Source organism: Puntigrus tetrazona, chromosome 25 (genome assembly GCF_018831695.1).
Source record: "Puntigrus tetrazona isolate hp1 chromosome 25, ASM1883169v1, whole genome shotgun sequence".
In the NCBI taxonomy this organism is placed as follows: domain Eukaryota; kingdom Metazoa; phylum Chordata; class Actinopteri; order Cypriniformes; family Cyprinidae; genus Puntigrus; species Puntigrus tetrazona.
In genome coordinates this window covers 5,184,546-5,208,056 of record NC_056723.1, presented here as the reverse complement: position 1 = coordinate 5,208,056, position 23,511 = coordinate 5,184,546, and the positions used below count along the sequence as shown (strand labels likewise).

The window sequence follows — 23,511 nt, the reverse complement described above, 5'->3', positions numbered from 1 at the left end:
ATGGAAATTGATTGCAGTGCCACTTTTATTGCAGTATTTGTGGCATTACCTAATTTACATAATTTGTTTAGTGAATCAGCCACTGAAGAGCATGTGCAAATAAGCAACATAAACTCAATAAGACTGAATGTCATTTTGGTGTGTATTATCTATAGCATTGATTATATTTAACATCGATTTGTGTTAGTGTCATCTATAGTGGCATTCCAAATCTTATATGGTTCTTTTTTTCTTTTTTTGCAGTTCAGCCTAATAAAACCCTTCCCATAGAGTGGAGAACCTGTCAGCGAATTATGAATGATAAACAAGATGACCTCCTCCCTGATGCAGCAGACGATGAGAGGTCCTAGGTGGAACCGGGCCCTGTCCGACCCACTGTTTGTGCTGTCACTGGCCCTGCAGCTTCTGGTGGTGGCTGGCCTGGTGCGAGCGCAGACCTGCCCCTCCGTCTGCTCTTGTAGCAACCAGTTCAGCAAGGTCATCTGTACTCGACGCGGCCTTCGAGATGTACCCGATGGTATTTCCACCAACACAAGGTACCTGAACCTTCAGGAGAACCTCATCCAGGTGATCAAAGTCGACAGCTTCAAGCATCTAAGGCACCTGGAGATCCTGCAGCTCAGCAAGAACCACATCCGCAACATTGAAATTGGAGCTTTCAATGGGCTGGCTAACCTCAACACTCTGGAGCTCTTCGATAATCGTCTAACCACAATCCCCAATGGGGCTTTCGAGTACCTGTCCAAACTTAAAGAGCTTTGGTTGAGGAATAACCCAATCGAGAGTATACCCTCTTATGCCTTCAACCGTGTACCATCGCTGCGAAGGCTGGACTTGGGTGAGCTGAAAAGGCTCTCGTATATCTCAGAAGGTGCCTTTGAAGGCCTCAGCAACCTGCGGTACCTGAACCTGGGCATGTGCAACTTAAAGGAGATCCCCAACCTCATTCCTCTCGTCCGTTTGGATGAGTTGGAGATGTCAGGAAACCAGCTATCTATAATAAGGCCAGGCTCTTTCAAAGGCCTCGTCCACTTACAGAAACTATGGATGATGCATGCGCAGATCCAGACGATTGAGAGAAATGCCTTTGATGATCTTCAGTCCCTCGTGGAGCTCAATTTGGCCCATAACAACCTTACCCTCCTGCCTCATGACCTCTTCACCCCACTACACCACTTGGAGAGGGTACACTTGCACCACAACCCCTGGAACTGCAACTGTGACATCCTCTGGCTTAGTTGGTGGCTAAAGGAAATGGTGCCGGCCAATACCAGTTGCTGTGCTCGCTGCTCGTCACCTGCCAGCCACAAGGGGCGTTATATCGGCGAACTTGACCAGAACTATTTCCATTGTTATGCACCGGTGATCGTGGAGCCACCAGCGGACCTGAACGTGACTGAGGGCATGGCAGCAGAACTGAAATGTCGAGCAAATTCTTTGACCTCTGTCAGCTGGATCACACCCAATGGATCTATCATGACACATGGGGCTTACAAGGTGCGTATTTCCGTGCTCAATGATGGGACATTAAACTTTACCAATGTCACAATGCAGGACACAGGAACGTACACTTGTATGGTGAGCAACTCCGCAGGTAACACAACAGCCTCGGCTACGCTCAATGTGTCCTCAACAGAGAACAGCAGCTTCAGTTACTTTACCACAGTTACCGTCGAGACCACAGAAGCGGCACACGATGAGGGCCATCCAACGGTACAGCAGAAGGGGGGCCCCACTCCTTCTTCTGGGATTTGGGAGACCTTACCACCTTCTTTCACTACCACAACCACGACAGCACGGACGCCACTGTCCACCAAGGCCACTGACAAGACCTACACCATCCCAGTCACAGCCCTGATTGATGGCTCCCTCAACACCTTGGATGAGGTCATGAAGACCACAAAGATCATCATTGGTTGCTTTGTGGCCATCACGCTGATGGCAGCCGTCATGCTGATCATATTTTATAAAATGCGCAAACAGCATCACCAGCAGAACCACCACGCACCAACGCGAACCATCGAGATCATAAACGTGGATGAGGATTGTGTAACAGGTGGACCTACCATGGAGGGCCACCTCGCCCTCCCCCCACTGGAGCATGAGCACCTGAATCACTACAACGCCTACAAGACTGCGTACAACCATGCCTCCACCATCAATTCTATACACAGCTCTGCCCACGAACCTTTGCTAATTCGGGCCAGCTCAAAAGACAATGTACAAGAAACCCAGATCTGAACTGCTTTTCATAATGTGGATTAAACAAAGAAAAAAAAAAGACTTCTAAAACTTTTATGGAACTGTAAGTGACATATCGATTTTGAAGATTGTCGAAACAAAGACACAGTAGACCGATGCAAGACGTATAAGAAGGATGCTGACAAGCAGAAAAGGACTATGGGAGTTGAGTGTACGTCAACCGTTTCAAAAGTGTCTTTACATAACAGAAGTTATTTATTTAAGGAAAATAACTATTGTGGTTTAATCAAGAAAAGATGTAATCTGCAATTATTTTTCCAGCAATTATTTCTCCATGTTTTTTAATGTTATTTTAAAGGTTGTTGGTTTACTAATATGCTTTTAAACTCTGTTTAAATCTGTTGTTCTGTATGTAAGGACCCAAGTCATTTGCAGATGAATCTGAAACTTTCCATGTTTCTCAAATCTGATGATTCCCATTTAATGTCGATACATTTGTGTTAGTGTCGTATTAGAAAACGTCCACAACAATAATTGTTTGTTTAAATTGATCATGTTAATTCTAATTGATTCGTTTCTTGACTCCCTTTAATTTGTGATATTTGACTATCACATTGTTCAGTTGTCCTTGCTGAAAAAGTGGCTCTTTAAGCTATTGGTCCCACTGTTAGATGGTTTTGGGCACTTTTCAACTGGACAGACTGGAAGACAAGCTTTAAACAGCTAATTTTTCAACAGGGATGCCTGCTACAAATTACGTGCAGATGTAAGCCTGGCTTCTCCACCCTAAAATTTAGAACAAGGAGCCCTGGAAACGTGTCCCAATTAAAATCGGGCCAAATGTCAGGAGCACATGTCTGTTTGATGCATGCAGGGCAATTTCAAATAATTTCTGTGCTCGGACCAGAAGATTTATGGATTAAAGTTACCATTTGGAGGCATCCTACATGACCTTAAATACATGTTGAGGCATTTCATGCTTAAAATAAGCTTTATTTAAGTCCTTAAACTGTTTTATGCATTTTCCTTCTTATGGTGTATAACATCTTGGGTTCCTGTGACAGTTCATCTTTGACACCCAACTAAAGTTTCCAAATACTCAGATGCAGCACATACATTCTATGCCAAATTCTATATGGGCAGGGGGCTGTAGGCCTTTATTTGAAGTGGAGAAAGCATAGAACTGGTACTGGACATTTCCATTTCAGTCCACTTGTCTTGGTGCTCTCCATGGATACAGTTGAGTGAAATCATTCTGGAATGGTCTAAAAGCCAGACACAGAACCCTAAATAAGAGGGCTAAGTCAGTGTGGCTCAGATCTAAGGCTTCCAAAGATGCCACAGGTGTGTCTTTATAGATTCTATGAACCGATTGTGTTTTTGTCCCCCTCTCACTAGTTCTTTTTTTTTTAATTCTTTCATATTCTATCTTCCATCATTCGGCGCTGTCAATCTTTTTAGGCAGTTATGCAATTCTTTTTAAACTTTTAAATCATATTCAGTTTATTTTCAGTACAGACCGAGGATGATACATCCATCCAAGGCTTTACAAACTCAGTAGCCTTTGGCTGCAGGGGGAAAGACTTGACATTATGAATTAATTTATGAAATCAGAATGGCCTGAGACGGTCACTATAGAAACCAGTGACCTTGGACGGGCCGGGGAGTCACCGACAGACATTGGCTTGACACTTTAAATGTATTCAGAGTCAAATGGGAGAGCGAGGCTGGGTGAAAAAGCCAAAGTGGACTCATTTGAAGTGCATCATTTAATCTATAAAGCAATCTAGAGGTCTATAGGTAATTTGAATTAAAACCAATAAACCTGTGATATTTTATTCAGATCCGTAGCGTTTCGTTTTTGGCCGTTTAGAATTCATGCAAAGTGCACAGGGGACTGATTAGGAGATTTTTCTCATGCGTTTCTGGTCTTAATACAGATGCCAACTGATAGCATGTGGCATTTGGTGAACTTTCCCATATCATATTTTGATCACACACCAGATGCACTCTGATTTTAAAAGATCTAATGCAATTATCCTTGTCAGTTTTGCTATTTCTGATCATTACGAAAAAAGTTTTTGAGCGTACCTCCTGCCCACTAGATGCAAAGGCCATCTGGTACATTTTCTAATCAAGATATCAAAGCGTGCAAAAAAAGACTGTTCTTCATCTGAATATGCTGCTCTTTCGAATCTTAATTCATTTTCTTGTCTTTCTGATTTTAGTTTGCGTTCTCACTGAAATTGATGTCAATCTGAACATAAAGCGGGAAAAAAAATCCTTATCTTCAATGGAGTTTAGCACAAAAGTAAACCAAGTCATTGGGTTTTCAGTTGCATTTTATTTATTCTTAAGGAATAGAATCATGTCTTAAATTGTCATAATTTTTGGAAAAGGTCTTTGTCGTTTTTTATGATATGATAATTTTTATTATAATTTTTGTTTTTCAACTTCTTGTGATTTTCTTTTTTCTGTATGTTTGTTCAGTCCCTTCATGCAAACACGTCTGTGTTTTGGGTTTCAGTTTAGGAGTGAACGAGATGCTTTTCTCTCCGTTTCACGTAACTTCTTTCTTTTCGTCTCTGAGAGGGAATGCTGTTCTAGTGGTAGATTTCTATAAAAATACATTTTGAAAATAAAAACGAAAAAAAGAAAAAACAAAAACAAAAACTTTTTAAATTTTAATTTTACATGTGCCAACCTGTTCTAAAAGATGAAAAAAAAAAAAAAAGAGAGCGAGATATGCTGTAAAAGACGACTGGATTGATTTTCATGTAAACATTATTTCATGACCTTTAAAAAAAGATGGAGATCGATTATAGAAATCAGAGTTTGTAGTTCATACACAAGATAAGGTTACAAATAAACTATCATTGTCTTTTCTTTATTGTCTCCTTAGTTTTCTTTCACCAAGGTGTGTTGTGTCGAATTGAGATTTAAGTTTTAAGCAAAACTGTAATAATAACAACTGTCAATATTAACCCTGTTTTGTATTTCATATTACAAACTACAGCTTTGAAACATGGATTTGTGTTTGTTGTAGTGCTTCAAAACATCATCTTGCTGTGTTTTTCACTGATAGGCAGTATTTAGTGTGTGACTCTCTCCACCAGTTCTTAAGTTTTAGACAGTATTACAAATGAGTGAATTGAGAAAAGACGCATGAGGCATTTCTTCCTTGCTGATCTAAAGCAGCTGGACGTAGTGCATGTTGCAGTATGAATAAATTTCACTGGCTGCCTCATTGTGTTCGTCGATGAGCACAGCGGTGCTGTTTTCCAGTGCTGTGCTCAGAGACAAATACCTGCGAGACAAAGCTCTGCTCATTTTACTTGTGCCTGACTGTTTTAATGAATATAATTGCAATATTTTAAAGGAGAGGAGGAACATCTGTTTGGATTGACGTCTAAAGGACATTCTTGCCCGATTTTTTCCAGCAGATTTGGACTTACATTTTATTGCGATATTTACCTAGAATTTATCGCTATAGAATTTATCGGCATTTAATCACTTTTGTATTTAATCATTCGGCAGATGATTTTATTCAAAGAGACAAATAAATGGAAAACAAGCAAGCAATTTGGCATATATGAGTCAGCAACGTTAGCAACGGCACAGTAGCAAATGTCGGAAGTAGCACGAAAGGTCCTTAAAATCTTTAAAAAGTTTAATGCAAAGTAGGTAACACGATTTTTATAATAGTAAAAATAAATGCTTGGATATGGCTTTGGGTCCGTATTTTTGGGGGAGTTTTGTAAATTTGCTGATTAATTGTCCTGTGGCTCTCCGTTTAAGACTAATTATGGAGCAGAAGGCCAGTTCACAAAGGTTTGCTCTTGGAGCGTTGACCCACAATGCAAAAAAAAAAGAAGAAGTTTTTGGGATACTGCCAACCCGTAGTAGCAAAATGTCTCCATTTCTAACATTATGAATTGTCAGCTTAGTCTACTGACCATTCGTTCGCCGGCAGGCAATCTGACCAATCATGATGGCAATTCGCCATTTTCTATAAACAAACCGGAAAAGAGAGTAGATTTACATCGGTGGACTTATTAAAAAAGTGGTTCGATTTGATGTCAAAGACACTTTTTGATATTCATTCTTGTTTGTTTTGTGCTATAACTACACCGGGAATTTTTAAATGTTGTAAATTTAATCGTAATTTTTTTTATGTGTGGTAAAGAGGAAGAGATGATCAGTTCATGCGACACAGTAAAAGACTGTAAAAAGTGCTAAAGTAAAACCCTAATAAACGGTTAACGGTTAATAATTTCCTCTACTGTATATGGTATTATACTGTATTGAACATTACATGTAATTTTACCACAGTATACCGTTTTTGGAAGTTTCAAATTTGATGGGGATTTTTTTGTTACAATTTTTGTTTCTTTTTTTTTCTGATCAGTTTTGTATATTAGGGTTGTGTGTCACATCTTCAGTTCATCATGTGACTTTCTCATCACCACAAAATTACAAAACAGATTTCAGCACTTCAGTTTGTTGGTATATTAACATTATACCACAAAATAAAATTACGGTGTTTAAATTCAATTTAAAACTGTAAAACCTAAAATATTGCTGCCATATTTATTTTTTTACTGTAAAATTCTGTTGTTTTTTAACCCTAAATTTTATTTTATTTTATTTTTTTATAGTGATCTGTTTTTTTACAGTTTCCTCTTTGTCCCCAATGCATATGATGTACGTGATGTGTGGCGTAAAAGCTCATGGTTTGTCAGATATAGCAACATTAACAAACAGGTTCTCTCTTTGAGAAGGGTATTTTAGTTTAAATAGCAATGTTCGTGTTTAATTCTTCAATACACTTCAAAATAACATTGTGCTCCAAAGAAGGTCATGCAGGTTTGGAACGTCGTGAGGGTGAGTATATTTTTCAGCTTTAAGAAAAAAAAAGATGTTTTGTACAGTTTCTTTCTTAATCGCTATTCCCCGGGTTGTTCTTCAGCTCAAATGTTAAGCACGGACACATCCGCGCATTCAAATCTGTGCATTTCATTAACAATGTGGAGCGGCGGCAGAGAGCAAAGCCATCTTTGCGAAGACAACAGGCGCATTCACACGGAGCTTCACAATTCACTCGGCAGCAATTAACCGCGCGTTTTTGTTTTGATTAAAATTCGCCGCGCGCCCTTTGTAGTCCTTCGTACTTTGCATGTTATTGTTTTCTGAACACTTCCCTCGAGTTTCTTTCTCTCTTGCTCGGTATTAGCCCTGTCTGTGAACTTCTGCTCTGCATCTTCCCTTTCATCTCCCCATTGTGTCCTGAACACAACTTTATGCTGAATAGCTGCATAAAAAGAGGAAAATGGATGTCCCCGGATACCGCTCATGGAAAATGTCTGTTTGCATTTGCTAAAGGTGCTTTAAAAACACTCTAGAGAGCGAATGGATTACTGTAGCGCTTGGAATGGGTGTGTATGTGTGCAGATTAAAGAAGGGCACATATGTCCAGGCAAAATGAGCAACATTTGGCCTCTACAGCCTATGACCAAATCACCAGCATGCCCTTGTCAGCCTGACAGAACTGCCCTAGATCTTTGGTCTAAAGGCTGGACAGGTCTGATTCGCTCCCATTGCCAAGAAAGGACTGGCTACAAAGAGTACTGGGCTTGTCCTTGTATATACTGGATTTAACTGATACATTCAATGTAAAACATGCTTATATTAGTGTTTTTATATTTTATATTGTTATTAATACATCTATCTACCTATATACACTCAACGAGAATATCACTATTCATTTTGCACAAAAGAGTGAATAATAATGCAGACAGGCAAGCAGACTGGAACCACAAGCATACGCAGACGAGAGGGGATGATTTAACACAGAACAAACAGGAGCTTATATAGTACAAAAGAAATGACTTAATTACTAAACACACCTGAAAACAATGAGAGAATCAACAGAGGACAGAAAGTAGGACACACAGAGTAGTACAAGTAACACACACACACGTTTAACAATATTTAGAATATTTATGCACATTTAATAATATTTATAAACTTGATTATGTTCAAATTTGAATTAGATTCATAAATATAAGCATAATAATTATTAGTGATTACAATATAGTGTATATTATTAATATTAGTAATAATTATTATGTATTGTTTATATATATATATATATATATATATATATATATATATATATATATATATATATATATACTTTTTTATTCTAATTTATTATTTAATATTTTGAAAAATCAAATATACAATTTTAATTGTTTAATATTATTTTACTGAACAAATTTGTAATTGTTTAATAATTTGGATTATTATTATTATTATTATTATTATTATTATTATTATTATTATTATTTAGGGGTTATAATTATTATTACAATAATTATAAATTCGCTGCCTGCAAATACATCCTACAATAGTGCACTGAAAATGATTAATAAAGCAGGCCACAATTTGTAAACAATTAAAAGCATATAAGTATGTGCCGTGAGTCGGTCCATCCCTGCCCATTAGATAACCAACATAATCCTGTTTTCATATTTACATTAATGATTTGTGTTATAATTACACCAGCTTCCTCTCTCCTGGTCGCATACGTTAATCACTGATCTCAGTAATCAGATCTATTAATCATACGAGCAATTAACAGCAATGTGTCGCTCCCTAAGGTAAAACAAATGTCTCACACCGCGTATGCTTTTTACTTTTTGTTTTTCCCGTCACTGCTGTTTTTTTTTTTTCCAATCTTCTGGACATCCAATTAACTTCCAGCTAAATATTTGTACACGGGAGAGGATCGGAAAAGGCTGTTCGCAGGAATTCTAGCAGGAATGCTTTCTCCCTTCATTAAGAGACGGGTAATTAGTTTATTCCAGACTGAGCGTGAGATGTGAGAATAATTAGTTCCATCTAATCATGTGGAAAAGCGCTGGAATGGATCCACGGCTCTGATCCGTCAGCAAACATTCGACAGACATACAGAGTGATGAACGAGGGATGAATGGATGTAATTGGCCGATTTAGAGCATCACCACGCCTCGCTCCACCGTGAGTCTATTGCCAACACGCTACAGACGCACTCCTCTTCATGTTCGCTAACTTCTCAGTTTCCTTTAGATCACCTGAAACTTTTCATCCGCGCTGGTCTGATGTCTCCGGTAATACGTTCCGCTCTGAGTTTAGTTTCAATGTTTGTATTATCTGGCTTTTGTTTAGTTCACTTCAGTTCAGCTCTGCTTCGCTTCAAGGCAAAATACATTAAGTATTATTTCCCAGAATAAGAGATGATGATAATGAGGTATAATACATACAGGAAAATGCTAAAAAATATTATTAATAATAATTAATGTTATTATTAGCAATAGTATTGCTTAATAAATCATTAATAAACATATTATGTGTTATATAATAAATGTACTGCATGTACTTTGTGATCAAATTCATTGTAGTTAATATTTTATATTTAAATTGCTAAACGTTCAAATGTTTCCTAGATTAATCCATAATAAAAGTTTTTGTTTACATTTTATGTGTCTGTGTGTACTGTGTATATTTATGAATTATTATTTTAAGCATATATTTAGAAAATATTTACGCGCATATATTTATTTCCATTAAATTGCATATTATATAATAACGTATGAATGTGAAATTTATTTACATGCATAAACACAACTATATTATATAAACAACAACTTTTACTTCGAATGTGATTAATAACAATACAAATAAATCATAATTATTACACTTTATTTAAAATGTGTTACAGGCGCGTATTGAATATGACAACGTTCTAATTGATGCTTTACATACGAATTGATGAATATAACGTTGCGATAAACATTATACGATAACACTTTTAAGCGGTTTCTCGCAGCATCCAAATAACTGATGCCATAGCAATTACTCATTTATGAATGAGTGGGTTTTCTGTTTTCCAGAGCGCAAATATCGGTTTATATGCATCGCACGCTCGCAACCTGAAGAAAACGTCTTCGTCGGCCAGAGGGTTAACTATGAACAACGAATGCCATTTCAGACAAACCTCTTTAACAACACACCAGCAGGACGTCTGCCTTTTTATGGCTCCTTTGAAGCTCTCCAGACAACTTAGTGTCAACTTATGAATCCAGTTAATAATACTTAGTAATTAGGCGACTGGGAAATACAAAGCGCTTTTCATAAATGTCCTTTTTATGAGGCAAAACCAGAGCTTTGAGCACGTTTAATGACTTCTACAGTAAATAGCCTATTGCCGGCGTACGCCGTGACAAATTCCCCAAAGCGTTCGCTTTGAGAATGTCACATGGTCGTAAATTTTTGGTTCCACTTCATATCCCGCTTCAATGCAGTCCGCTACTTGTAATAATGGCAGTAACAGAAGCAATTTGCGAGCACAGATGTGTGAATGTTTGGGGAAACCGTGCCAAGAACCGAAGAGAAGAGAAGCAGGTACGAGGATTACAAAGATATACGAAATTTTCTTTCAAGCAATGATGCTACGTACGCTCTAGCGATTCCGACACGCTGCGTTTAAGCTTGCGGTTGTAAAACAACGATATCCAGAATCACGTCGCGAAAGGATGCTTGATTTTAGATTAACGGTTTCCAGCGACGCAGACACACGGGTATTTGTTGAATCCGCTTTACGCGCCGCCCGCTGCCATCCTGGAGCCGAGCAGATCAAGAGGAAATTCGAGGGCACGAGAGAGCTTCCACAAACCATCTGCGGCCATCTGCTCTCCGGTGAAACCTGACATGGCAACAGACCTCTAGTGGAGTGCAAATGTCAGTTACATTTGCCAGCGCGGCTATGATCTGGATTTCAGCGAGTATACGCTGTAATTAAATTAGAGGAGGAACTTCTGCGCATGGCTCTGAGGAACGTCTTGCACTTTTTGTGACTTCTGGGGCCCGAAGACAAATGATCATGGAGACGTGATGTGGGGAGGAAAAAAATATTTGTCACTTTAATTCACAAGATGGAAAAAACGGATAATGGTAAAATGGGCTTTGTTTGAGAAAGATATTTACATGCAGAGCTGGCGGCCATTTACATAATACATTCATGTAACACGTATATATATTTTATTTCTCTGTGTATGGTAAGTATAATTTGACATCCACAAACTGATGCGTACTTGTTTATGATGTAGATAGTTGTCATTTTCAACAACAACAACAAATTCCAATGCAATCATCAGGAAGACACTTTTTTCTACATTTATTTAGTTATTTTCCGTCAGGCTGTATATATATATATATATATATATATATATATATATATATATATATATATATATATATATATATATATATATATATATATATATATTCTTTTTAAGTATTCATCTAAAAGTACTTCATGTAAAAGTATAAATTAAATAATAATAAATAATAAAAACATCAGTATATTTTAGCAAATTATATATTAATAAGCCCTTTTTTATTAATATATTAATATAATTGTTAATACATAATCTTTTTAATAAAAATGCAATATTCATTAACACTTGATTTATTTATTTGAAAACTGACACACATATATAACATTTTTTGTAAATTATGCATTATAATAATAATAATAATAATCCAAATTAAATCTAAAAATGTTAATAAAGATGCATACTGATTTATGAGGTTGTGGATCTACTTAAAATATATTTTTTTCTTTTAAATAAATGGAAAATCATTCAAATATATCACATTTATTTATGTAGTTATGTCTGTCTGTCTGTTCATGCATTTTTCTTACACAGTATGTAGCACTCTACAGTATCAAATACTAATTTTGGATTAATCACCATATATAAATTTCTTAAAAAAACATGGATTGATCAGTGTAGTCTTAAGAAACATTACCATTCGTCATCCATTCATTTGCTATGAAATTTAAATATAATAAAAAAAAACAACAACAAATCTTAACATTTATTTATTTAGTCCATTATGTACTTTTTGCTTATTTCTTTTTTGTTTGTTTGCTTGCCTCTTTGTCCATGCATTTTTCTCATATGACAACAATATACAATATCGAACATTAATTATGTATCAATCAGCATATGTTATTAAATTTAACATAATAATGTAGAATGAATTAACATAGCTTAATGAATTATCGTGAAATGTATTCAATAAAAAAAGAATAGTTAAATAATATGTATGCTGATTGACGTGTTTATACGCTAAATGCATTTAATACAAAAATACAAGGTTTTACCGAGCTATCCCTTTAAGCCTCTTTTGTCTGCTCTCAAGGTGAGTGTTTGAGTGTCTGGGGGGTGTGTGTGTGTGTGTGTGTGTGTGTGTGTGCTGGGGCCTCTTGTCGGGGGTCCCGCTGTTAGCAACACAAGAGCATTTAGTCATCGTAGACAGGCAGACAGCTGTGGTTGGGCACAAGGACCCTGTTGCTAGATTAATATCCCTCGCAAGATCGAGCTGCAGGCCCGGAGATGCCGGGAAGAAGAGCTGACTCGACTACATCAAGCCCGGGGCTGGATTTAGGGCCATTTTATTGATATATCACAAAAGTTTAAACTGCAATGAATTTTAAAAGACTGTACATATAGATTTCTGCAGGCCCATATGAGCCGCTTTCGGCAGATAACTGTTGTGTTGCAGTATTTTGTGCCTTATCTATGCTTTGTGTAAATCATGTGACAGCTTTAGCTTCGCACATGATTAGGATGTCAAGAGAGACAACGCTTCCCCTGATCCTTTTCACTGGAACACTGGAGATTATTGAGATGTGAGGGTTTGTGAATTGCTGAAAATCTCAATTTTATGCAATTACTCAATTTTGGAATAGTTGAAATAGTACAGCCATCCAATATATAGATGAGCTTGTTTCTTTATCAGAACAGAAGTGGAGAAATTTAGCCTCACTTGCTCACCAGTCGATGCGCTGCAGTGAATGGGTGCCGTCAGAATGAAAGTCCAAACATTACGACAATCCTAGCCCCCCTATATTTTAAAATCCAGTCATAAAAACTGGAATTCACTATACAGTGCATAATGCCACAGAATTTGTCAAATTTTGGATGGATACATAAAAAGTAGTAAATACACTCAAATAAATATGTGATATGGACTGTTTCTGTAAATGCAATTTAAACATGAATCCTGCATGTACTGCGCATCTCTGTGTTTTGTTTATTACATAAATACTAAAGTGTAAGACACTCGCAGTGTTTTCAGTCTCTTTCAATATCAAATAGACATAACATCATAGTGATAATCTATTAGTCACTAATCTAATAGAGAAACTATCGTCTATAGCAACCAATTTAAATAAAAAGATTTAAATGAAGAAACTGCAATAGAAATTTTGAGATATAATTGTTCTTAGAATTTATAAAACAATTTATATCTCACAATTCTGACTTTATATCCTGCAATTGTGACTTATTTTACATGTCACTATATATATTTTTTTTTTTCAGTGGCGGAAACAGGCTTCCATAAAATACAAAATACAGTATTTATGAATAAAAAAATAAAAATAAAATTTATAGTAATAAAAATAATAAAAATGTATATGAAATGTAATGAATAGAGATGCTAGAGATAAATAAAGTTAATTAATGAGACCATCCAAATTAAATCCAGAAAATTAATGGAAAAAGACAATTTAAAAAAATACAACAGAATTTGAGAGAAAAATAATTGAATTATTTATTTTTTCTTTTAATAATGATGATTATGATGATGATGATAATAATAATAATAATAATAAACACATATATTAACAGTTAGATCAAAGTATTATACATGCTATTTATATAAATAAAAATGAATTATTCTTTAGTTTTAATAACACCTGAGTCAGGAGAGAAATATACAGTGTTTACATGTGAAAACCGTTCTGTTTTTTATCAGACGTTTGGACTCTCATTCTGACGGCACCCATTCACTGCAGAGGATCCATTGGTGAGCATACGATGTAATGCTAAATATCTCCAAATCTGTTCCAATGAAGACACAAACTCAACATCATCTTGGATGGTCAGAGAGCGAGCACATTTTCAGCATTTGTAAAATAAACTTTTCTTTTTTGGATAAACCGTCTCTAAGTCACAAAAAAAGCAGACGCATCGCAACAGCACAATCATCAAAACAGTACTCTCTAAATCCATATTTGCCTTTCCTCTCTCTACTTCAACCTCCTTACAGCACTTGTTTTGAGCCTCATGGGGGAAGCAGAGTAATTGTTTTACGAACAGTCATTCAAGAGTTTAGTGGAGATACTCTACAGTTCAGGTCACACTCGTGAATGTGGATCTTCTTCTTTACACCCATATTCTATTAAATATTATGGTTCTTGTTCATAGCTTTTGATCTGCCTATATTAAACTTATCTGCAGGGTCTGAAAAAAAATGATCTATCGGACCAAGTTCTGGCGGTATCATTGTCCTACATGACTGATGCTGTAGACGTTGCCAAGAGCACACTCCTTTATCCCAGCTCATATTGGCTTTATGTTTCCCTGCCAATCAATCTGAAATTCTTTTGTGAGGAAAATTGTCTTTCCCCTAATTCAATTGCATTCAATTTCATCAAGCATTTTTAGGCCAAAGGTATACATTCTGCTACTTTAAATCAATGATGTAAGAGGAAAGGTTAAAGCTAAAGAGGAAGTAGTAAAACACTCCAAGCCACTACATTATGAATAATCAAAAAGGCCACTTGAATGGAATAAAGGACCTGTATTTCAAAACATAAAGGTTTACAGGTCTTTTTCAGGGAGAAATGGCTTTGGAGTAAACAAACTTGTGTCCTCCATTAACGCTATGTACGTGGCATAATATTCTATTTTTCAACCATAAAGAATAAACAAAGTACTTGAGTTGTCAATTATGAAATTAAGATTGCCAGGAATTTTTTTTTTTCCATACTTTTGAGGAACTTATAGTATACAAACCAGTTTTAACACAAACTTAAAGGAAAACGCCACTTTTTTGGAAAATAGGCTCAGTTAAATTTTTTTGAATCCGTTCAGCTGATCTCGGGGTCTGGCTGAGATTGAAACTATTGAAACTTTGGTCATTTTTGAGCCTGATGATAACGGTCTAATCCGGTTCGAGCTACAGCTAAAGTGTTATCGCCAGACCCGGAGATCGGATTCAAAAAAACGGTAAAACTCTACTGTTTCGGAAAATAAGCCAATTTTCAAAAAAGCGGCATGTTCCTTTAAAACGTTTGGCTACAAATGTAAATAGTGTAAAGACGATGCATCATTTTCAAGTTTTTTTTTTTTTAAAGATATACTTAGGTATATCATTGGTTTTCTTCTTTCTTCATTTAAGTTGGATACTTCCTCCCCTTGACCTCTTAGGTCTTTACGATATTTCACTTCCCCCGGATAATTAAGCTTAATCAATATCAGCAGAGGGAAAAACAGGAAGTGTGCCATTATATTAAACACCATCAGCGAGATGGAGAACGTCATGGTGCTTAATCATCTCTGGCTGCATCTGTTTCAGATAACGCCACACGTATCGATCTGTGTCTGGTGTCCACTATGAAGCCGTGCGAAATTAATCAGAATCGAAATCAATGCAAAACAAGCTTGCGCGGTGGGTAATGATAAATGGAGCAGTCTTTGAAAGCATCATAAAGAAGCATCAAAAAAATAAACAACTAAATATCATCCGCCTAGCCTCGGCAGCTGATGAGATCGTTGAGCAATTAAATTCAATCAATAACTCCATTGGGCGAACAGGAAGTGAGCTATGCTTTGAACATCGTCACTGAACATCTGAAAAAAGGGATCACGACTCTAATAATTATTTCAAGCTTCATTTGACCTCATCCGACACCATGTTTATTGATTTGTCAACAGAATGTTTTGGACAGTCATGCAAAGAATAATTACTCCGCTTACATGATGCATAACTCTCATAAATATCAATAGTCTCGTTTGTTCAGTTCTCTTCTAAAATAATTAGCTGAGACTTCAGAGCTCCAGACTGGAAAAAAACAAAAAAAAAAACAAAAGCTATGACAATAATTTAAGGTCGAATTGCTCTTGGCAGCAGTTGTGAAAACAGTTTGCGTCCATAATATGCGGTTTCATCAGATGTTTTGTTCGTTTCGCATACGCAAGTGTGTTGGGGTTGCTTGCAAACAAATGACTCTTATGAACGGCGTTCTTTTATTGGGTCAGTCAAATGATTCGCTAAACTAGCTTGCAGGTTAGTGCTGAATATCGCGTATAGTGTAGACAGTGATTCAAATTCGTTACTGAGTTGGCAAATGTGCACAACACAGTTTTGTTGATTGGTTTGTGAACAAATTACTTAAAATTAGCGGTAAATAATTGTTTATTAGTGTTGTTAAATGATCAATTTCTTTACATATACTGTATGAGTGTGTACTGTGTATGTTTATATATATATGTTTATGTATATATAAATACAAACACATGCATGTTTTTGTTTATATGCAAATATGCAATATGTTTTTAAATATACTATATATATATATATATATATACAATACATATATATATATATATATACACACAATATATATATATATATATATATATATATATATATATATATATATATATATATAGAATGATTATACAATATTAAAGATATAAAATATGATATTCTCATGCAGAGCAGTATTAAATAAATAAATAAATAAAATAAATTTTATTAAATTAATTAAAAATTTAAAATAATACATTGATTATATATATATATATATATATATATATATATATATATATATATATATATATATATATAATAGATAAGTATATATATAAATTAGAAACAATAATAGTAATAATAATATTTTAGCACTGTCCAGTTGTAACGCTGTATTGATTAATAGCTCTATGCTTGCTTTTGCTCACTTAGGGTTGAGATTTGAACAAACCCTTAACCCTAATTATTAAAATTTGACACATAACTCATCCCACACAATGTTCATGCCACAGACGCGATGACGGTCGAGGAGATGTGCTTTTACTTCAAGCGATTTTTGCCTGGCGGATGATAAAATGGGAGAAAGAAATCCCACTGACTCACAGTGAATGAGGAACTCAAGTCAGAATATCAAAGCTTCTTGGGGGTGGACTCTTTTGACTTGGGCCAGCATGCAACCATCCAGAACACCTTAGCAACCGCATGGCAGTGCTCCGGCAACCGCCCACAGCAGCCTAGCAGCGTGCCAGAACCACACACTTTTTCTTCTGTAAAACTTTGTTAGTTGTTTTGAAATGTAAGCAGACCTCTTTCTATAATACATAATGCATTATACTGCATACATAATGCATCATATAATACATAATTGACGTCTTGCTTTTTATAATGCATAAGTATACAGAGATATTTTAAAACATGTTATTCAGTTCAATCAATAATGTAATCGATCTGAAATCATTTTGGTCAATTTAATGCAACATTGCTGTAAAAAGAAAAAGCTAACCAACAAAAAAACATACTGACCCTGCACATTTAAATATTTTATATATTAATGTGTATATATATATATATATATATATATATATATATATATATTTTTTTTACTTTTTAATGACACAAAAAAAGGCAATACATGCATAAAACTATTTCAGAACAGACCTAATTAATTGATGCGATGAATAAAAACAAAGAACATTTCAGACAAAGCCTATGTTTTCTTTACATTCGATGCTTGGTGAATAAACTGACTCATGGTTAAAATATAGTACTGACACTTTTGAAGCGAATCATAATACGATATAGAAAAAAATGCCATAAAGTAACCAGTGATCATTTCCATTTTCAAGGCTGCCGTTCAGAAATGTTTATGAGGTAATCAACTTTTTCATCTCAATGAAATGATAATAGTTCACGAACCGTCTAAGGTTTTCATAGGGACCGGCTAAATGTCAGCGTCCACTTGATATGATATCCACACTATAACACTATCAATTCCAGCAGGGTCGAGAAATCCCATCAGAAAAGCCATCCCCACAGAGCAGAGCCCCCCTCCTTCCTCCCACAGCTTGTGAAAAACACTCAGCTAGTATTGGATTAAGGAAAGCAGCCAAAACGTCAATGAACAAACCCCAGCACCTCTTGAAAGGATTACATCTATTGACATTTTGACATTTGTATACACAAATTATATCCACGTTTTGGAGAATTGAGATGTCTGTCTGGCTGCCAAAAAGAGTGGAGAGGGAGGGCCCGTTTCGGTCTTGACTGACAGGAGACAAGTTTCCCCCGGTGACATGATAGATTGGCAATTGAACTCGAAGTCAAATCAAAATGATGTGCGAATTTGTCTCTTTCACAAGTTTACTATTAAACCGCAAATTTAGGCCACGAATAAATAAATGAGGAATCAGGAATGAAATACATGTTTATATATTATTTATTTTTACTTTATTTAATCATTATGTTTAAATAAATAAATAAAAACTGTAACAACTAATGTGCTATAAGGGATCAGGAATGCAATGTGTGTTTATTTATTTGTACTATTTATTGATTTTTTTTAATGCCTAATCCTGTATGGACTTATATGTATGTGTGTGTGTGTGTGTGTGTGTGTGTGTGTGTGTGTGTGTGTGTGTTCATTTATTTATTTATTTATGAAAACACGAGTAAATAAATGCATAAATGAAATAAGTGAATGCAAATACACGAATCAACCAATCGATAAATACTACACGAATGTAAATGAATATACCACGTGAAATGCATTTATTTGTTTATTTATTTTTACTTCATGCGCTCATTGTGTAAATAAATTAATAAATCATTTCCACGCCCGGTCCCATATCGCGTCTCTGTCATTACTATCGTATGAAGTCTGCTGTTTGTGTACTTTGATCATTTCCCATGATGCCTTGTTTTCTATTTGCTTCTCTTTTCTGGATTTTTTTGGTCTAGGCCACAGCTGTCTTCCACAGCTGAAAAGACGGTCCCCAGCTGCAAAAACTGTTACGATTCCATGTGGTGCAATATGTTTGATTCATCCCAAGAAAACAAGCCCATTATTTACTAATTCATTGTCCAGTTCAGCATATTTCTAGGTGAGAGACGCCATATGTGAAATTTTGGAGGTGAGCAAGCAGAACTTTGCCGTGCAGCTTCCCCTTTTGTTTCCCCCGAAGGATTTGCATTATTTATTCACAAATCTCGAAACTCTGGGCCAGGGGTCGTATCATAACCTTTCCCATATGTTCGCTGCTGACGATGACACGTACGGTACGGCCTTATGCTGCACGCTCTCAAATATTTAAGCGACATTAAAAAAATCAACCTCCGTTATATGATGCGCGCGTATGGCGTGTTATGAAAAGTTATTCGTTCTACTTACGTTTCTAACTGCGTACTCCAGACGCTATCTTCCCTGTAAACATTTTGCCCGACTGCGTGCGCAAGATAAACAGCATCTGCAAAGTAAACAGATATAGAGGTAGATATATTTTGTTAGTCTCTTGAGAGATGAATGCATGTGACGGCAGACACCAGACATATATTTGAAAATCATAGCTCGGTGCAGTCAACGTAATTCAACGGGGAGATGGGGGCTAGCTGTCTGTCTGTCTAAAATCAGGGTCCTTGTGGGATTCCCAGAGTGACAACATGCCCCGTTACGCTCAAAAGTTCAACACTTGCTCAGTAATCCTTTTTATTTACAGTATATTTTTGGAAGAGCACTTGGAGAAATGCCAAAGAGTGTAAGTTTACTTTACTTTAAACAAAATAACCTAAATAGCGCGTGCATAGCAATTATTAAAAGATGACAGCACAGAATAAAAGCTCTTACTTCAGCATTTCAGGCTTATTACTATAATTTCTTACTTGAAATAAAGTCATCACGTTTCAGCAAGCATACGCTAAATCACATTAACAAATGCAAACAAATAGCACACTCGTATTAACTATATTCTTAAGCGTAAGAATGATTTATTATGATGATTATTAGTAATTAAATTGTTGTCTTACTTAGCGTCACGCCGAATTACTGTAACACTTTGACTTTCTCTTTTTTTTGCATTGCTAGGGAGCCGATATTCTGTTTAATCAAACAAAAACACTTTTAAAAAGGCTTCCAACATGCTGTGCATCTCCGGGAGGGTTCTTTTGAAAACCTACGGATCAGATAAAGACTTTAAAAACAAGCAACAGCTTGGATGAATATGTTACCGAAAGAAAAAAAAAAAGAAAAAAAAAAAAATCAAGATTTAAACAGCTTAACACAATTCAATCCCAATTTCTTTGCTATTCCCCAGCCTGCAACAATTATGCAAATGGAGTTTTCGCTGTTGTAAAGAAACATGCAAAGTAAAAAAGCATGCAATCTTTTGCCATATTCCATTTTTGCCTATTACGCCAATCAAAACGGGTTTCGCACTGGCCCCGAGAGCCACGCGAGAGAGAGAGAAGATGACTAACTGCTCTTCATACATTACATTGCATGACTCCGAGAGAGGCGTTTATTGCCTTCGTGGCGACAGAATTCACTGGCTGACATGCATCGACTGCATTTACCAGGTGGCACGGAATTCACTCCGAGGGGGCCATAAAAGTCGATATATTTCAGAGGGAATATCAAAGCATGTCTGATCTATTCTTCGCAAAGCATTGAATCAGCACCTTCCCCTGTGCTTATTATGGGCGGCGAAGTGAGGAAGAGATTTCCATGATAGGCCGCTGGAAAGGCATAAATGAATAAGAGAATAAAGTGATTTGCCCAGAGCTCTTGTGAGTTTAATTTGCATGAGTAGTGTATTTTGTTTGTCTCCCCCAAGCGTGATAGATTACACCACGGACTCTGACGGTATTAAGTGCATCAGCTAATTAGTTTTCTACGGTCAGTGCCATGAGGGTACCAGACCCAGCCGTGAGCTCCTGGAGCTACATGCTATGCTAGCATCCAGTAACATATTACAGGTGAAAGCAAACAATGGTTGCATCCGAATTTGCATATTACTTTACTACACAGCAGGTGAAAAACTGTGTGCAAACGAGTGTTCGATTTTACGTTATCGCACCTAATTTTTCCTGAGTGTTAATTGCCATTTGTATTTGTACATTTTATGGCTCTGGCTTCCGGAGTCACCCGCTTCTGGCTATTTTTTACTGTGCAAAACAGCTCGCTTTGTCGCTTGATATTGCGAACTATTGTGTCTCACCTTATTATTTTAATGTATTGTCTTAATTATGAAGACGCTGGTTTGTAGTGTAAACATTTTTACCGCGTTCTTGCCTAACTGGAAATCTAGCACATTCACAGAAATGGCTTACTTCCACATTTAAAAAATTACTTCTGGTAACTTAATCATTCTGAAATGCACTTCCAGTGGACACTTTATGTTCAAACGGGGCCACAGGAGAGGGTTTTTATGACAGTGACCGTAAAGTGATGAGTCACACGACAGTGACATGAATTACAGGAATTAATTTAACATAGAACATACTTTCGCTTACAATCGCTGCCAGTATCAAGACAAACACAGGGTTACAAATCTCTAACCGTTAGGCCACGACTGCCCCGAAAGCATAGCAATGTTTAACAACGTATTGTTGTAGAAAAAGTTATGTAGAAAAAGCCTTCTCATTCTGTGGACTCTCTATCTTGGCTCGGCTTGATAGCCGTCCTGTGCACTGAGCGCTTTCTCCCCCGCATCACGAGCAGACACACCCCTCACTTCTGATTGGCCACACATTTTTTTTGGTACTCCCATTTTCTAAAGCATTTTTGAAAAACTAAATACACCGTGCAACAAGTTGAACCGTCCCAGTTTTCAATGTATTACTCCAAAATGTGTAAAATTCCGCATCCAACGTACAGCAGACAAAATTTAGTTTTAATGAAGAAAGTGAACATTACAAACAAATAATACATCAAACACAACCCTAAAACTAGTAGTTTTAAGAGGTGCGGAAGCAAAACCTGCTGAATTAGAATATCACACAAATCCTTGAATAACCCAAGAGAGAAGCTTGAAGGATGGAAGTTCTGTGTTCTCAGATTTCGTGAAAACGTATTGTGTTTATGGTTTTGTCGAAATGACAATTAGCTAAACCCGGCTGTCACGTTTTCTTACTGCTGCTGTCAATCACCGGCTGAGCACTAACAGAAATCATTATAGCTGGAGTAAACATGTGCAGTAATTACAGCTTATATGATTCTCAAAAAGATTTGTGATGTACAGTTTGATTTGAAAATTATCATACAACTTTTTTTTTTTTTCATAGGCTGGGCCTATATGGTGTTAACCACCAAAAAGCTAACCTGCGAGGCGCAATCTGATAAATACCCCGGTGTCGGTCATTTAGATAACGAGACATTAATATAAAACGCAGAAGCATCCAGAAGCGATAAATGGAACGAAGAAAAACAACAATAGAGCTTGAAATTGTAATGACCTAAAAATGAGCAGATGTTTGAGCTGCGATATTATATACGCAAAGAATGTAAACCACAGTCAAATGAAGGGCAACTTGAGGCATTTTAAAGTACGAAAAATACAAAGCTGCCGCATTAAAAACGACTGATTTATTCATTTACTTTGAGAAAATACAGCTCTGGGTTCTCTATTATTCATGTGCACAGATCTCAAAGATCTGCACAGCGTCCTACGGTTTACATCTCCCAGACTGTGCAGATGAGAAGGGTAATTGAAATATAGCACTCTCTTAACCCATATTATTAATAAGGATCTAAGGCGTTAGCAAGCTGGACATTGAAATAATGAATGTTCCCGTGTTCTCCCGTATGCTGGAGTTCTGCTCTGAAGGAGATAAAGTGCTTGTTTGCGGTGTGGAATCCTGTTATCAATTCATATGCGTCTTCTCTCAGGTGGAAATGATGTTTTTAGGGAGTAGGTATGTTCTCTGAGCAGATGAAGGGATTATGGCGCCGGGAGGCCTCTCTGATCCAGACAGACATGTGTTACATTAATATCATACTTATGCAGCTGAGATTATATATACCAGCACAATTGCACCTGCTTCTGGAAAAATGGGAAGCTTGTACCATCCAAAGAATTCCGGTTGTAGACTTTTTAGTTTAACTCTTATGCTTTAAGTCACAGTCCAGGTCACTCGTTGGCATATTGATGCTCAGTAATTAGCCTATATTATAATGTTTTGCGAAGGGAGCAAATTTGTAAAAGACTGATTCAAAATGGTAACTCTTCTTTGGAACGATTCGTTAAAAACCACAGGGTTATTTGTTTGAGAGCCAGGCTGTGTGTTGTTCAGTATCACAGAGTCATTTGTTTAGGAATCAAACTACACTTTTGCAGTAGCCTATGTTTTGCTACCTAGTGCTTTGATACAATCTCTGTTGTTAAA

The 23,511-nt window shown here is 36.4% G+C and overlaps 1 protein-coding gene across 2 annotated transcripts in view; it reads left to right on the top strand.

Annotated features, from left to right (window-relative positions):
• Positions 1-5,088, top strand: part of lrrc4ca (leucine rich repeat containing 4C, genome duplicate a) — a 173,041-nt gene extending 167,953 nt beyond the window's left edge. For both annotated transcript variants that reach the window (XM_043228689.1, XM_043228688.1), the window contains one exon: positions 244-5,088. In XM_043228689.1, the coding sequence (XP_043084624.1) occupies positions 298-2,241 (1,944 nt within the window). In that variant the 5' untranslated portion in view covers positions 244-297 and the 3' untranslated portion in view covers positions 2,242-5,088. The remainder of the gene's footprint in view (positions 1-243) is intronic.
• Positions 5,089-23,511: the final 18,423 nt, after the last annotated feature.